General features: G+C 34.2%; 3 protein-coding genes across 4 annotated transcripts in view; 1 reads left to right on the top strand and 2 right to left on the bottom strand.

Annotated features, from left to right (window-relative positions):
- The window catches only part of LOC115564701 (prominin-like protein), a 31,453-nt gene extending 21,704 nt beyond the window's left edge, over positions 1-9,749 (bottom strand). The window contains exon 1 of one of the 2 annotated variants that reach the window (XM_089258296.1): positions 9,493-9,749. In XM_089258296.1, coding sequence (XP_089114422.1) covers positions 9,493-9,521 — 29 coding nt within the window. In that variant the 5' untranslated portion in view covers positions 9,522-9,749. The remainder of the gene's footprint in view (positions 1-9,492) is intronic. The other variant, XM_089258297.1, reaches the window with a different exon arrangement.
- DIP-iota (Dpr-interacting protein iota) lies at positions 2,210-9,259 on the top strand. Its single transcript, XM_030384849.2, has 6 exons — positions 2,210-2,643; positions 7,363-7,606; positions 8,201-8,580; positions 8,650-8,931; positions 8,998-9,069; positions 9,145-9,259. The coding sequence occupies exons 1-6, from the start codon at positions 2,562-2,564 to the stop codon at positions 9,243-9,245; spliced, it is 1,161 nt and encodes a 386-aa protein (XP_030240709.1). The 5' UTR covers positions 2,210-2,561; the 3' UTR covers positions 9,246-9,259.
- A 699-nt stretch (positions 9,750-10,448) lies between the features above and the next one.
- LOC115562780 (uncharacterized) lies at positions 10,449-17,587 on the bottom strand. Its single transcript, XM_030384867.2, has 4 exons — positions 16,788-17,587; positions 15,068-15,871; positions 11,239-11,532; positions 10,449-11,175 (listed from the first exon to the last, which is right to left on the bottom strand). The coding sequence occupies exons 2-4, from the start codon at positions 15,761-15,763 to the stop codon at positions 10,873-10,875; spliced, it is 1,293 nt and encodes a 430-aa protein (XP_030240727.1). The 5' UTR covers positions 15,764-15,871; positions 16,788-17,587; the 3' UTR covers positions 10,449-10,872.
- Positions 17,588-18,143: the final 556 nt, after the last annotated feature.

The raw sequence follows: 18,143 nt of genomic DNA, 5'->3' as shown, positions 1-18,143 counted from the left end.
ATCTTAAAATTAGTCGGCAATTTACATGTTTTCTGAGTTCACTTTGCAAGATATTTGAGGGTTAGCCTGGTTTTGTGTAAGGCCAAATATTATGCAAATCAATTTTTATCAAAGCTATACGCCACCGTTACACATCATCTTGAATATGCGTTTATAGTCCACATATACATATTTTCGATTTTTGCATAACAATGAAACATTTTATTTTCAATTTTATACCCAAATTTTCAAATAAATTCATGTTTCAAAATGAAATAGACAATACAGCTTTAAGCTTAAGTTTTTCCGGTAAGCTTTCAAAGCTTGAATTGGTTAAGTGTATTTGCTAACTGTTCTAATAGCTTTCACCTCTTCCAAATGTGTGAATTTAATAAGTGTAAAAGAGTTTTTTGTATGTATATGCATAAACATATTTCATAATTGTTAAAACTATATTATTTTTTCTGTTTTAAAGAATTTTTGTAATTATAAGACATTTTTCGATTTTTGCAATTTTGTTAATAAGAATATTATATATAAAAAAATTTTTGTTTCTAAGAATAATATATGTATGTATGTATAAATAAAAATTAAATTTCGTTTAATATTCATTTCCAATTTATTTTCTATGTATTATATGAAAAATAAGAACATCAGGCTGCTGAACTTAAATTATAAAATGACTTCATTTTATATGTATTTATTTTCTTCACTTCATTTCTTACATCTCTAAGTAAGAATCAGAATATATTGGCTAAATTTTTTTAACAAAAAACCCCCTATAAGAAAACTTGCATTTTGCAGCAAAAGCAGAAAGTCAAAAGATTACGCTGGGGAAGTCTCAGCAAATTCGACTTTGTTCTAAATTGAAATGCGCTAATTATGCGCAAATAATAAAGCATACTTAACGCAGGACACACACACACACGTCAGACATGCACACACGTGTGGAAGTGGAGTAAAAGTGCGAATATTGCAAAAAAGTAAGAGCAATGCGTAAACAAAAGATATGTGGGCAAATCAGCAGCGAATATGTGTGGAATATTGGGCATAATTAGGAATTAGAAGGTTGCCAAACAAATTTGCGGCCAACAATTGTGGCACGGTGGCAAACGTTTCCAGTTGCCAGCATAAACCAATACTGAAGCAACAAATCTAAATAGTTGACTTTGAGATTACTTACAGGATATTATATGTCTTATTTAATCTAACTGATCTAGTAATACTTATTTAAGTTAGGTTTTATATATTTTGTTTTTAAATCTATACAAAATTGATCAGCTTTTGGTTGTTGACATATTAACCGATATTCAATTCGCTCCTTGATATTAACTATAAAGAATTTATTAATATTAATTATTAATTAACTCTTCGTCGTTGTAAAAAATTGTAACGGTTAAAGATTTATTTAACGAATAATTTTAGCTTGTTCCTTGTTTGCTCCAACAATTTTTTCAGATACGTTTCAAAATTTTAATAGTTAAATATAATTTATAATATAGTATAGATAATATAATATAAATAAATATAATTGAAATACATTTTATAAAAAAAAATTATATATATATCTTATAATAAATTACAATAACTTATAAATACAACAAAAATTTTGCAATTAGGGAAACACAATTCTATGTATGTATTATTCTTAATTTCCTACTTACTTTTTAATAAAGAAACAATTTTGGCAACTATTTTTCTTACTTTAAATAAATAAAAAAAAAAGTTTATTTATTTATTATTTTTTTTTTTTAATAGAGTTATTTATGTTTTACAATAATTTCCAACTATGTAATATAATAAATACAATAGGCATAGCAGCTGCACTTTCAATAAATTTAATTAGTTTTCTTTTGTCCACTATTGATGGCTAACTTTAATATAGTTTAGCCTTGATTGACGGCTCTTTGATCAGATTTTTTAAAATAGTAAATACCCAATTTGAATGGCAAGTGCAAGAACACGTGTCACACATACATACATACATATATATAGCAACAGCGACACGTGCATATGAAAATGTTACGCTATGCCCTTTATGAATGAAATATTTACTACTATTTTCTACCTTTTGGCCAGACACCCCCAAGGCAGCAGCGACAGCAGTAGTCGCAGCCGGCGTCAACACCTTGGCGACTGTGGACTGCGGACTACGGACTACGGGCTTCGGGCAATGCCGCGATTTGCGGCAGGCTGCAGGACACATGCGCAGCGCCATGGCCACTGACGAGTCCTGCTCGTTCCCGTTATGGGTCTCGCAGCCAGAGTCGGGGAGTCAGCGCCTGGCAGTATTTGAATTTTTGAATATGAATTTTGACACTTGATTATCAGCGGCATTTCGCATTTCGCGCAGTTCGCGGCCAGTTGTAACTGTGTGCAGACGCGTCCGGAAGCCAAAGGCGGAACAAATAAATCTACGTTAGTGCAGTGCGGAAATTCTTTGGCCATTTGGCAGTGAAAGTGATAAAGAGAAATAAAATACACAAAAAATATTACAAAAAAGAACAAGAATAATAGAAAGTTTACTTTAGAGTTTGCACTTCAAGTTTGCATTTCGGTTGATGTGAGCCGCAGCGTGGAATATGAAAAAAGTCTTTGTTCATGTCTTGTTCATTCTACAATCTGTGTGGCCAGGGAGCACAACTTTCTCGGAATTGAACAATTGTAAGTCGCGGATGAAGTTTAAGCTTTGGACCTGAAACTGCACTTTCAACTTAAGCTGCTAGAGAGTTAAGCATGTCCATGCTTGAACTAAAAGTTTTACTACTAACTTGTTTATCTAAAAACGATATACAAACTGAAATATATTTTTAAAATAAATTAAATAGCCGGGACAATTCAGAAATATTAAGTTAAACCTGAACTGAGAAAAGATGAAGTTAAGCGATAATAGAATGGAACGAAATAGTGAGACAAATAGACAATTAGAATGGGAAATGAGAGGAATCGAGAGATAGGGGAAGAGTTCGAGATAGGGAGAGAGTTGGAGTGGCAGAGTTTTTATTACTAATTCTGCTTCACAATTTAATCTCCAGCTCACATTGCTTTTGTCTTTTAAGAGAAAATATTTTAAGCGAATACAAATACTCTAATGTACCAAATAGATATTAAATACTCAAATATTTCCTTAATGATCCACATTATTTTCACGGCTCACTTATTTTTATTCAAGTCCCCAGAATCTATAATTTAAAGCTCTCAAAATGCAGCTCTTTAATATCATTCAAATTCTACTGCAACGCCTCGAGCCTCAATATGTAAATATCTCATTCTCCATGCAGGCAATATATGCTAGGAACAAAAAAAGTATGTCTGTCTACAGTATTTTGAGGTGTTTAGCTAATTGAGCGCATTTAACTCTGCCAAAATGGCTAACGGTAAAGGCCTGCCAGCCGGTACAAACGGGCGGAAGCTCAACGGATCACTAAGTGAATAAACTGTGGCCAACATATATCGCCGCGAAGGGGCAGAGCGACGGCAACAACGACGAGCGACTTCCGCAAACCAAATCAAAAATGTGCTGAGAAACAGGGGGAAAATGGTTGGAACAGTACTCCAAAAAGTAGAAGAAGAAGAAAAACAAAAACAATGCAATTTTACTTAGCTTGGCAGCGAGTATTGATAAATATATCAGAAATTGTTGCTTAAATCAATGTGTCAAGAGCTGGTAAATGCAAATAAATATAGAAAATATTGGCAAGCTGGGACGACGCACGATAAGAGTGGGAAGACAGCACAAACAAAGCGGAAAGGCGACATTATATTTTTTTCTTCCTCTTTTTTTTTTGTCGACTTCCTATGGCACTTTGGTAAAGTTTGTTTTTTTTTTTTTTTTGTTTATTATTTCTTTTCTCTGAGAGTGAGTTAGTCGGACCGACTGCAGCGCTTTTGGCAGACATTGCGTGCTGGCATATTTCGTTACGCGATTTCCTTTGCCTGCATTTCACCAAAAAAATGTCAGACAGTTGGAGTGTCTAACAGACAGGACATTCACTTTCCGTTTCAAGTTCAACGGTATGAGATGCGTGCAGTCGTCAGTCGTAGGACCTGGCCAACAAACAGCCAGAGCTGTCTGCAGCTGTTAGCAACCTGCCGGGCCGGTGCTAACTGTCATATATACACCAGTTACTACATTGATAAATCGCACTGCAACAATGTGTAAATAAAGTCAAATTCAGCAATGAAACTGAAAACGGACCGAAAATTAATATAAAAGTAATATGTATATATCTAGCGTGTTTTCAAGTTTAACATCGGGAAGTCAAGATTAGCCAGAGGTTTTTTTCTGTATATACCAGATAATGTAGACAACTTCCTATTTACACCAACAGTGTTTAGTAACAAATAAGACAAGCTTATTATCATTTAATATTTTTAATATTTTTTTTTTAATTGATACATGGCTTTGAATTGCACGATTCATAATCATAAATGATTCCATTAAAATTTCAGCAAACAAAAAATAAAATGTATAAATGCAAAATGCAATGCATATGTCTGTTAACATAACATACATATCTAGTTTCAGATTAAACCATTAAACACAAATTTCAAAAAATTTTCTCTGGAAAACAAATAAAAATAATGTTAGCCTACAATATTGTTTTTAATTTTTTTGTGCTTTAAAAAACTAAATAAATTTATTGTTCAGTGTGTTGTTCTGATTAAATGTCATAAATGAGACACATAAATATTATGAACATAAATGATTGATTAGCATTAGCAAAAAATAAAAATAAAATACTGTCCCCAAAAAGACTCACATATAAAATATTATTCAATATATCACTGCCTCACAAAATTAAATAGTTATATGTATATATAGATAGTTTTTTCATCTTCAACATATTAAAAAAAAAAACCTCTTTGTACGTGAAAGATTAAAAAACTTTAGCAACGAAGTACAAATAAAAATAAAAAATTTAAAAATTAAAATCAAAGACTGTTGTCACATTAAAAAACATGGAACTCTTTATCAATACGTTTTCTCAATATACTAAATAGATACATACATATATGTTTTTTACAAAATCTTAAAAGTTCTTTCATTTTTGACATTCTATTCCTTCGGCTAAAAAAAGACAAACCAACAAAACATTTAGTAATCAACCAGACGTGAAGTCAAACCTCAAACTTTGACACGCACCTGTGTGTGTGTGTGTGTGGTAAAAAGTGTTTAGACTCTGGAATGCTTCAATATGCAAACATGCAATGGCCAAATTGCAATAACAACACAAACCGAAACGTTCCAAACAATGGGCCGCGAACCCAAAACATAATCGCAAATTATAGGCTATATATGGCAGGGTACATAGGCTCCCTTGAAACTAGTTGGCCACACACACACACACACACACGTAGGCAGAGTCTACAAACTGTGCAAATAAAAAGGTTGCGCACACATTCGCCGTATTTTTACATTTTTTTCCAGGTATTCTCACCCGCTCTCTCTCTCCCTCTTTCTATCCCTCTCCCTGTCCCTATCACTCAGCTGCTAGTGTTTTTTTTTGCATTTTTTCGGGTTATTATTTGGTCATAATTGTAATTTAGGTATTTGCTATGTGAGGCGTCGACGAGCCGCAAAATCATGCTACTTGTTAGGGCCATGTGATGTGATTTTTTACGGCTACCCATTTTTTTTTTTGTTCTTTTGGGGGCGTGATAGTTACCGTTATGGCCGGCAAGGCGACGCCACAGTTTTAAGGGTGTTCAAGCTGTCCCTTTGCAACGAGTTGAGCTCGTTACCGCGGGCTACCCTTAAATTATCAGTTAGCCTCAAACGCGACGCCAAAGTTGACGCTCTTAGCTTTACATTGATAAAACAAAATTGGTTTCCAAGAATCAAATGCATTCATTTATCTAGTTATTCAATCCAATTCAAAAGTATTAGCTTTCAATTAGCAAATTGGCAATTAGGCTTGCTTTTATTTGAATTTTTAAATGTTTAATTAAGATAAAAAAAGTTTTTTAAATGCATAAAATAAATTACAATATTACATTTTAGTTTTGAGGAAAAAAAAAAGCTGTTTGATAAAAAAAAGGTTATCTAAAATAATTGAAATAACAAAAAAACAAATCTTAAAGTTATAAAAAAGAAACACAATTATTTTTTAAGCTTATTTTTATTAAAATATTTAGTTAAAATGCATGATATATTGTTTCACAATTTTGTTCGACTGAACCAAAAAAAATTAAATTAAATTAGTGAATAAAATAACTTTACCACAAAACTTAACCAAATATAAAATTAAAATGCTTGCAAATGAACCCGATTAGCTCTAATAATTTTTAGCCAAGTCATGAGAAATTCAATAATCAGCTGTACAAACTAAATATAGTACAATTTTCAGCAATGATTCATAAATAAACGTAAGTTGAAGTTATGAGCAGCTTATCATCTTTTTCTCTCTTGGCTAGGCGGGTATTTTGGGTCACCCTAAAAGCTAATTTCACTAATTATTAGATTATTTGCCAGCCTCTTCACAACATCATCAAATTTATGAGCGTGACAGAAGGAAAAAAATGAAAACATTTGCCTTAACTCAGCGGGACATCTGGAAAAGTTTAAAGTATTTTCATTCCATTTGAATTTTTTGACATTTTGCAGACACTCGCAGAAATATAGAAGGAAATAATAATAATAATTATATGGCCTAATTGTGTGGATTAGAAATGACAAATGAAAAGTTGTGAAAATATTTGAGTCTCAGAATTAGAGAACAGGGCGTGAATTTCAGTTTGATTTAAATTTATAAATAGATAACTAATAATTGTATATAAACAAATTTTCTCAATAGAATTATAGTTGATATTATTAAATATTTATAATATTTACAATTATAATTTTATATTATAATTAATTATAATATTTATTAAAACATTAATTTTAATTATTTCAAATTTTTTACTTATTTATTGCATTAGTAAATTAAATTATTTATTTGATTAATTGATTTACAACCCTAATTTATTTACTTTGAATATTTAATTGTTTTTTTTTTTTATTTATTATTTATAATAGCAATTTTAATATATATATATATTTATTAATTAATAATATTTATTAATATTATTAAATTATATTCTTTATTAATATTCATAAGAATATATATATATATATTTATATGATATTATTATTTATTATTACATTATAGAATTAATAGTTATATATTTCCCTGCCCATCATTTATTAAATATCACATTTTGACATTTGCAAAAAAAAAATAAATAAAATAATAAAATGCGCACCGTTTACCTTTTGCTCAGCTCCTTTAATCGTGCGCCATTTAACACCCTAATGGGCGCAATATAAGCATCGCAAATGTCGCCCAATTGTTAGACTTCATATTCACGCCCCCTTTCAAATTTCTATTTCGTTGCCAGCGGATCCAAAGTTCAGTGGTCCCATAAACAATGTAACGGTACCCGTGGGACGAGACGCGCTGCTCACGTGCATCGTCCACGATCTGGTTAGCTATAAGGTGGCCTGGCTGCGCGTCGATACCCAAACCATATTGAGCATACAGAATCATGTTATCACGAAAAATCATCGCATCGGCATCTCGCACACAGAACATCGCATCTGGCAGCTGCGAATACGCGATGTACACGAATCGGATCGTGGTTGGTAAGTGAATTTAAATATATATAAGTATACATAAACTATATACATATGTATGCGTACATATATTAGGCTTCATTATTTGAATATACTTGAAGTTGAAGGCAGAAAATCTTACTCAATTTGAAATTTTCTTTCGTAATTTTCTCTTTTAAGTTTTCTGAGCGTGAGATAATAGTCTTATACCATTATCGGCTCTCCCAATAAATCGTACTCACAATACTCTAACAATACTCCCACACAACTTTGTTTTCCTAACTCGTTCACGAAGTGAGAAGAGTATATTAGTTTTGCTCTTGCTGTCTATTCAGCTATATACATACATCTATAGACATATTTTCATTCACATATCTTATATCTTATTAAGAGCAACTCAAAAATACTAAGAGTGATTATGAGATTTATTAAAATAATATTATTTCGATTTGCGGATTAAAATTTTCTATTTAGAATTATTTGAAAAATCTCTCGTTATTTAATCAATCTCTATCTTTACCTCTCCATCACTCTACCACCCTCTCCCTTACGCTCGTTTTCTTCTTATCTCTCGCTCTCCCTCACCCACTCTCTGTCCGCTCTCTCTTTCTGCATTATTTAAAGGTACATGTGCCAAATAAATACGGATCCGATGAAAAGTCAAATGGGCTACTTGGACGTGGTTGTGCCGCCGGACATTGTTGACTATCAGACCAGCCAGGATGTGGTGCGTGCCAGCGGCCAGAATGTGACGCTCACCTGCACAGCCACGGGCGTGCCACCGCCCACGATAACCTGGCGGCGCGAGGAGAACGCACCGATACTCTGGCTGCCAGACAACCACGACGACGACGGCGAAGAGAAAGCGAAAGAAGTCTACAGCGTGGAGTCGCAAAATCTGACGTTGTGGCAACTGCAACGCGGACATATGGGCGCCTACCTGTGCATCGCCTCCAATGGAGTGCCGCCAACGGTCAGCAAGCGGATAATGCTGGTGGTGAATTGTGAGTATTTGATAAGCCCATGGTTTTATTTCTATTTCTATTAATCACTCCATAACTGTACGGCAACAGTTGCGCCCACAATCTGGACGCGTTACGATACCATCTATGTGGGCGTGGGTCAGAAGATAACGCTCGAATGCATCAGCGAATCCCAGCCAGCTTCCATCAATTTCTGGCTCAAAGATAAGGAGCTGCTGCAGGGCGGCACCTACGATGCCCTAACTGTTGATCATGTCCATCGGATTGTGATGCGGATCACAGTGCGACCTTTGACCAAGCACGATTTTGGCGAATACAAATGCATTGCGAAGAATGCATTGGGCGAGACGGAGCGCAGCATAACAGTGCATCGTGAGTGAAAGAGAAATTTGATTGATATATGCCTATATACGCTTCATAAAAAAAATTCCTTTTTAGATAAGGCCAAAAAACATGTGCAGCACTCACATCAGACTTCATCTCGAGACAATCAGTTTATTGTCATCGAAGGTATATAATTTAATATACATATATGAATATATACTATGTATATAAATAAATATTAATCTATCTATTCAATTTCAGAGTATTTGGCAAATAAAGCATTCATTAGTTGCCATCAAAGTATTATCAGCTATGCGTGTATCATAATCGTCAATTACTTTAATAAACTTTTGTGTTTGTAAGCAATAAAATTAAAAATAAATATATAACTGTATATACATAGAAGGTTTTATTCTACTTTAAGTTACCCATTAAAGTTCATATTTCGTAAAGCAATAAATAAATTATCAATATAATAATTTTTCTTTGCGAACTGTTCAATTATGGTTTTAAATTGTTACAAAATGTTTGAAAAAATATATAATGCTCTTTGAAAGGGCATACCAAAGAGACATAAAAACTAACTGTTTAACAAAGCGGCTTACTCACTTATTAACACGTGATTTCAATCGGTCCATCTCGCTCTTACTCGCATGTTGAACAAATGCCTCAAGCTAACATTTTCTCACTTTAAGTAACGATTGCTCAAAAATAAAACACTAATTTCTTAAAATTACATTTTGCACTTTTAACATACATATGTATGTATTTATGTACATATCAACGATTATTATTAATACACATATGCGACCGCATTTAAAACACTCCCGAAATACACCCACGTATAGATAGATTACTACGCGATGCCCGTGATTCACTAAACCAGACGAAGAGCGACGCGGACTTTTATAATTGCGATCCACAAAAATAGCTTTCTTACTTTTAACGGGATCAAAAGCAATTGGACAACTCCACAGCTCTCTGGCTGAGCAAAGGAACAGCAGAGTATTTACAAATTCTCTTGCCTCTTCTAGCATCCACAATGTGAGCATACGATCCACAATGCTCTCATTTTGCTAACATAACGGGATCAAAAGCATTCAGACCAATCACATTTAAGTAGTGTGCAGGTATGCAATATGCAAACACTCGCTGGCTGAGAAAGACAACGAAAGTGCATTTATAAATACGCGCGTCCCTCTTAGCAACCACAATTGCTACTCACGGTGCTAATACACTGCAAATCGGAAGATATATACAAATTCCTGCATGGAATGTAACTATTTAGTTTTGATTATTATAAACAGCAATATTTCTTTTTTTGTTTGTCAGTTTTGTAGCATGACTTAAATTATTATTTTTTTTATTATTATTATTTTTTTCTTATTTGGTTTATAATTATACATCAAGTGTTTGTTCAAGGGAAAGTACATTTAGGAAATGAATAAAAGTAAATTTGAATTTTTGAATAAAATACAATAGTTTAAGCGTTTTCTTTTGCTGTTCGAGACAACATTTAAATTGTTAGTTTGTAAAATTTAGCTACAATTAGTTTAAACTGTTTAATATATATACAATCGAGTTCTTGTTTCAATCAAATATTTAGCTACAGCTTTAACGCTTATATATATAAACATAAATTGAACTAAGGTGTTTAACAATTGGTGTCAAGTTAGCTACAAAATTAAAGTTATATCAATTGTTTAATAAATTAAAAATACAAATATATATATGCGTATATACATACATATCAATGTACATACATATATATATGCTAGCTATGAGCGTGTCGAGGTAGGCTGAACAATCTTTGTTAGTTGGATTTGCTTATAAAGTAGGTGTGTGTGTATATATATGCATGTGATTGTGAGTGTGTATGTGTGTCTGTCTATGTTGTATGTGCTAAACCTAAATCTCAAAACTTAAACACAATTAGAGCGTCACAGTGCATTGGCCTCTCCTTCCCCCATTCACATTCTTTCATCGTCTTCAACTGGAGCTGCCATGCCCGTTGGCCAAATTTGTGGGCGCTGCTGACATATTAGGCACTTGAATGGCCGGTGGCGGCGTGGCACCCTTGGCCTTGGCCAGCAGCTGCCGCTGCTCATAGATCTCGTTCACGAGCTTCTTGACAAACGGATGATTAAATTTGCCCTCGGTGGAGTCGAAGAACTCTTGGTGCTTCAGCAGGCAATTGTCACGTTTCTCATACTCGAACGCCTGCATTACCATATCCAAGCGATCCAGATCCTTAACAAACTTGGACTCGGGACTCTGCGCATTCTCATATTCCTACAGTAAAAAATTTTGAGCATCAATTGAATTTACGCCCAGGTCTTAACCATATCCTCTTACCTCGAAGAGCTCCATGATGCGCTTGCCGCGCGGCTCAATCAGTTTGCAGATATCTTCCATGGCCTTGAATTCGAGCGCACGTTTGTCCTCCTTGGAGACACCGCAGAAGGGCGTTATGTCACCCACCAAGCTCTCGGCCAGATCATGCACCAGCGCCAGCTCCATGCATCGTATCTGATTCAGACCCTCGCTGCCGTCTAACAAAAACGTCAGCATGCTCATCCGGTACATATGTCCAGAGATCGACTCACAATCGTTCACATCCCTCAGCACCCAGCCGGTGCGTTTGGTGTGCTATAAAAACCGAAAGAGAAGACATTAATTAGTTTCAGTTGTAAGTTAAAATTTAAATAAAGTTTTATGTATATTTTTTTTCTAATAAGTTTTCTCAAAGTTTTCGCATTTAACTATTTTCTAATTAATATTTCATTGTTTTGAATTCTCTTGGTAAACATTAAAATGTGAATTTCTTTTAACTCTAGCCGAAATGTAAAAAAACATTAAGCTTTTCTTATATTTACTAAAATATACTCTCTATGTTTGTTTTTTTCTTTTTTGGTATTTTCCTTATATAATATATATTATAATTTATATACATCATACATATACATATACACATTTCGAATACTATTTGTTCTTGACAGCTTTAGCTAATTCCCAGGCTGACAACTATTAAAACAAATTTGGCAAATATAATAAAATACTAACATAACTAACTATATTCATTTAGTCAAGTTTGCAGTGCGTATTATCTTATCGCATACGCTTATGCATTTCGCATAGCTGGAATATTCGTTGATAAGACACATCGGCCATAACGTGACTTTCACATTGCGTTTTAGATAAGTCCAAGTCGAGGAGATAAATCGCTGGGTAAATGTGATCATATGTAATTATTATAATTAAATGGAATGTTGGCAACATCTTTGGACCTTGTTTGTCGCGCGGCTCTATAAATAAAACTGTTTATTGATCAAATAGCAACAGCTAACAGCTACCGCCCCTTCCCTCGCTCACGCCCCGCATGGGTTTCAGCTGAAGGTCTGACGCCCTTGTACGACGATGTTACCTCATTTTGTCTCTCTCTTTGTCCAATTTATTTCCTTCCCTCTCTCTCTCTCTCTCTCTCTCTCTCTCCTCTTGTTTTTCTTCTTTTTAATTAGGCAAAGTGCTTCAAGCATTCGCTGTAAAACAAACTATTCCTTCCAAGACTTAATAAGAAGCCTTTTGAAATCCTAGAATGAATATTTTATACTTTGTTACTGGATAAATACATCGGATATCTACTGTGTATCATATATACTATAGATTTAACGGCTGTTCAGTACTTTATATTTATTTTATTTTTCTATAAAAAATACTAATTTAATAATAAAAATTACTTTTCCTTTTAAAACATATTGTAATAAGGTTTTATTTTTTTAATTTCTTGATTTATTTATTAAATTTTATTTTAATTTTAATTCTGAATCTTTACTTCAGTTATTTTGTAATTTATATAATATACTGAAAACTGGTTCAAGTATTTTAAATTTTAATTCTTTAAAAGAGTAATCGATCAATAAAAAAAAATAATATTTTTGTTATTTAAGTTCAGTTTATATATAATCTACTGGGTATTTTTCTAGACGAGTTATCGAAATTGTTTTGAATTTTGTCTCTGTCACAGAAACCCAATATTGTTTATGCATTTAATGCAATGCAATTCAATATATCTGAGAATATAAAAGCTCTGCTTATATACGTAAATATAATATACCCGATAAACAGATATGTGACATAAGATGCCACCATGTGTATTGCGTTTTCATTTTGAAGGCCAAGATCAAAGTCACAAGTTTGTGTTTTCTTATTTCTATTAGAATATATACGAAATACACAGAATTATATTTTCTAGGCTCTATATATATTTGCTCTCTAGATATATAGATATATATTTGTATGGATAATTTAGAATTTCAAATAATATTTCGTTTGCCAATTTCCTTGCAAATAGTTGGGTAACTCTCACGTCAATCTACATACATATATTATATGATATATAGATATATTCAGCATGTCTCGGCAATTTCCCGAAAATTTCAACGGATTTTCAAATACAAACAGAAAGTAATAAATATACATATACATATTCGTATATATATTATTTATCAGTTCACGTGAGCCATTTTCTGATTCTATTTAGCTTTCTCAAACTGAATACAAAGTTGGATTAGTTCTTTCGAAGATTTCCATATACAAACGAAAACCTAGATAGAGAAATAGCACTTCATATATTTCCGTAGCCCGTTTGTCATATTGAAAGTATCAATTATGCTGATTAGATAATATAAATGAGCGTGGGAGTACACTAGGGGCACGGGGTGAACGAGTGAAATGCTTATCAACTGAAGCGTGCGGCACTCTTGATAATAATATTTGATTGTTGTAAATTGGATTATAGACATATAGAGCTATCGATCTTAGGTTACCAAATGTAACATGTCTTCGACATTTCGTCACCCAACAATCGATCAATTGTAAAATTTACATCTATTCCATATAGTTTATAGACTATACAAATCAACAACAAATGTGTTAGCATCAAAATATTGTAGACATCTAGATATATTCTATTTAAATGCCCAGCGTAATTTTTCAGAGAATTACCGAAAGTTCTCTGAGAGCCAAACGGCCTCAGGTATTATACAAGACATACGTATATACGTGTATATATATATTTGTATATATATATATAAATTTTGTTCAGACAGAGAATTTTGTTAGATACACAAGAAAAGTAAATATGAAAACAATTAAACAGAAAATACATTTTTTGCATTGTTTTCGCTTTTAAAATTGTTGCTCAAGATCTATTTTTTTTTTACTTTCGGGGACAAATAGGATAAATTGGAAATTATATTTGTATAGGTGCAAGATTAGAGAACTAAATTTTACTGTAACATCAAATATTCAGACTTATTTTCTACATTATATTATGCATAGATATTTACATATATTTTTGATCATTATGACTTATATTTTATATTATATGTTATATTTTAAAATTTTAAGTCATATATATCTTAATCTTATCTTATATTTTGTATTTTTTAGTTTATAATTGTTTTTTATTTTAAGAGCATTAGGTTCATGTGATATTTAAATATTTTGCTTCTGTTTTTAACTCAAAAACTCATCGCGTATATCTGCCAAAAGTGACATATAATATATAATTTTTTAGCGTCTTTTTTCCCCTCCAACTCCTTTAACATTCGGACTATCTAGAATATCATATTTAGCATTTCTTTTAAATTAGTTTTTTGTCTTATATATAGACGTCTTTACTCAACTTTTTTATATATTCGAAGCAACAACAAATTTTTCACCCAATTTTTCAATCAACTTTCAAACGAAAAACTTTCACGGTCGCAACTTCAAAATTCAACAACAATAAAACCTTGTGACAGACATTGAAAATCCGCTACGTCCCCTTCATTACCTTAAAATTTGGCAGTTGCGTTACGAAACGGAATAATAATCTCAGAGTCACGCGATAGCGTGTAGGCGATAAAAGCAGCCAAAAAAAAAATCAAACAAAAATAAACAAAACTAAAACTCTCACAAAAACAGTAAGAGCGAGAGAGAGTGGGCGACCTAGAGGGGAGAACGAAGAAGTCAGAGCAGAGCAGAGCATAATCAGTGCGTGTAGTTGAAAAATCGATGTGTAAGCACGAAAGAGTAATTGAAGACCCCAGCAGGAACTGGTTACTCGAATATTTCCCTGTATCTCCCTCTCTCGCTGTTTCCGCTTCGTTTTCTGATTTGCATTGCTTTGCGTTGCACTCACCTTCAGGTTGCCAATCAGCTCCATAAACTGCAATATGTCCGCGAGGCCTGTGTTGAAGCAGGGCTTCTTGCCCGCACTGGAGGCTGCATCGTGGCAGGCAGCTCCTTCGCTGCCCGCTGCTGCTGCGGCTGTGGCAGCTGTTAGACTGCTGCTGCTGCTGCTGCTTCCATCGCTGTTGGTGATTTCCGCTTGGAGAGGTTCGGCTGCCAGGGAGGACATTGCAAATTTTGTTGTTGTCTGCTGTTGTTGTTGCTGCTGTTGGTGCTGTTGCTGCGGATGCGAGGATTTAGCGTTAGTTCCGTTGCACTGCGTATGTAAATGTCGCTGTATGTTGTCCTGGCTACGCTGCTGCTGCTGCAGTATATTGTGTACAAATCGCTTTGATAAATTTACGAACTGCGCCGACTCCGATTTCGATTCACTCGAACAGCAACCGTGCGCTATCGAAGGCGAATTGTGACTGACGCTGTCGCTGAAGTTCAATTCGCTGAACGCCGTTTGACTAGATTGATTTGGTTTTGGTTTTGTAGTTGTAGCTGCTGCTGCTGCTGCTGTTGCCGTGGATGACGTCACGACGACGTTGCTGCTGCTGCTGAGTTGCCTAAGGAACTTGTATATGTCAGCAGCGCCGCCAACGCCACTGCCAGCTGGGCACGCTGCGGCCGTCGCTTTGATCAGTTGCTGTCGTGAGAGCATGGTGAGAGAGTAATTTCGTGAGCGACGGCGAGCTTATCGTTGAGAGAGTGCGACAAAATGTTTAGCTACAAAATTGTGGTCGATGCAAACACGTGAAACGTGTGTGTCCTAAAGAAAGACAGAATGAGAAAGAGAACGTTAGTTTATTTTTTTCTTGTCTAATCAGAATTGCAGGTTTTGCGAGCACTGCTGCTTACAGTTGGACAAACAGTTTACAGATTGTATTTGTATGCTTTGTACATACATACTCTAACGGAAACTGTTTTTGTTTTGGTTACTCAAGCTATGCATTTTTTTCAATTTTAATTAATATTTATGGAACAATAATTAAGGTCTATTTATTTTACTGGTTTTCACTGGAATTTTAATTTAAATGTGTCTTTTCTCATATATGAGTAAGCAATATAAATAATATTTCTGTTTTGGCTTTGCCATTAATACAATTAAAAGAGGGCTGCCTATGGAGTTTACTCAACGTTTATTGTATTATAAGATTTCATTCAATTGTGATTTTTATAATAATTTTTATTGCAAATACATCAATTTATTTTAGTATCATTTATATTGTAAATTTGTATTGCTGTAATTAATTTTTAGTAAATGGAATTTCTCTAATCAAACTCGTGTTTTTTATTACGAGCAAGTCTTGAAGCTATCCTAGCTTCTAGATTTTCAAACCATAGCTTAACGTCATTTAATATTACCCTTTGCAAATTAAATTTCCTAGAGATGTATAAACTTTTTATTGATATTAACCTTAGAAGCAACCCTCGCTTTTACTACATTACACGCAAAAATTGAACATTGATTTACGTTGTTTACGCAATAGTTGCAAATTCGCAGAGACCAAAAACAAATAAAACAAATAATGACTAATATGTAGTATTTATTGATAGATTAATTCAGAAGTTACAGTTAATATGCTTATCGCGAATGTGAATGTATGTTCACTCTTTTTCTTTGCACATACATATATACTTCTTTTATTTATTTTTCTTCTTTTTTTCTAATTTCTATCACCAACCTTGACACCAACACGGCCCGGCAGACGCGTCTGCCCCAGACTTGGACTTTGTTGTTGCGAGCGAGAACCGAGACAATGAAATAGGCTAGGAAATCGGCGAATCGACGACAACCGACTGCGAGGGCTCGCGTGCGCCTTGTGACTATGGCAGCGGCAGCGGCAGCGGCCAGTGGCACTTCAAGGTGACGATGACAAAGTTGCCGTATTTATTTATTTATTTTTTATTTTCGGCTGCTCTTGTTGCTGTTGTTATTATTATTGTTGTTGTTGTTGAGTAAGCACGTAGACCCGAGCTCTGCGGCTGTTTAGCTGTAAATGTGAGCTAACGGCAAATGCGGTCGCCACAGCGGAACTATGAATTTGACAATGGGACAGCGACGACGGCATCGGCTTCGGCGTCGACGATGTCGATGGCAACAATTAAAAATATCACTAAGCTAATTTAGACACATACACACTACACTATATATACTATACTATACAAACACACACACGCGGGCACGCACACGAACACACACATATTTGTACATAAGCGTATGCTAGCGAAATTCATGCTGCTTCTTCATGATGTTTTGGCTCTTGCCTCTATGCGCTTTTCTGTTTAATATCAAGGCAACTTGCTTGTTAATTTACATTTGGCTGCACTAGCAGCGAGTAACAGTAAAATTAGTGCTAGTATTGGTTTTTTTCATTTAGCAAATGCAATTGCACAACAAAAATGTTTTTGGCAAACTAAAACGCGCCGCCGAAGAGATTCGCGACGCCTGCTCTTGACCGATTGTTTGTGGCGGCCGATCGATAACTACACGGCATCGCAGCTGATATGCTGCTTAAAAAACATAAAATTACATTCACTGGTCAGTGAAAAAAGTCAACAATCATCGAAATGGCGCGCCAAAGATGAGCCGAAACCGAAAAAACCGCGCCAAAGCAAATCGAAAATCAAGGTGATGCTGACCGTTTTCTTTGATATTCGTGGTGTTGTTCATTCGGAATTTTTACCGGAAAGCCAAACCGTCAATAAAGAATATTATCTTGGCGTTATGAGGCGTTTGACAGAGAATGTTCGTCGCAAAGGACCAGATTTGTGGCGGAACAACAGTTGGATTTTGTACTACGATAATGCAGCAGCGCACAAAGCCATCATTGTGAACGAGTTTTTGAACAAAAATTCAACAAATATCATCGAACAACCACCGTACTCTCCAGATATGGCCCCGTGTCACTTTTTCCTGTTTCTAAATCTGCTTTGATTGATTGTTCGTTGGAAAAAGTGTATTGCCTCAGAAGGGGATTAATTTGAAACGGATATAATATCTTAAGATGATTGATAAGTTGTTTGTTTAATTTTAAATT

The sequence above is a fragment of the Drosophila navojoa genome, chromosome 3 (assembly GCF_054131105.1).
Source record: "Drosophila navojoa isolate 15081-1374.11 chromosome 3, UAZ_NAV_1.0, whole genome shotgun sequence".
Lineage (NCBI taxonomy): Eukaryota > Metazoa > Arthropoda > Insecta > Diptera > Drosophilidae > Drosophila > Drosophila navojoa.
This window is presented reverse-complemented; position numbering and strand designations above follow the sequence as displayed.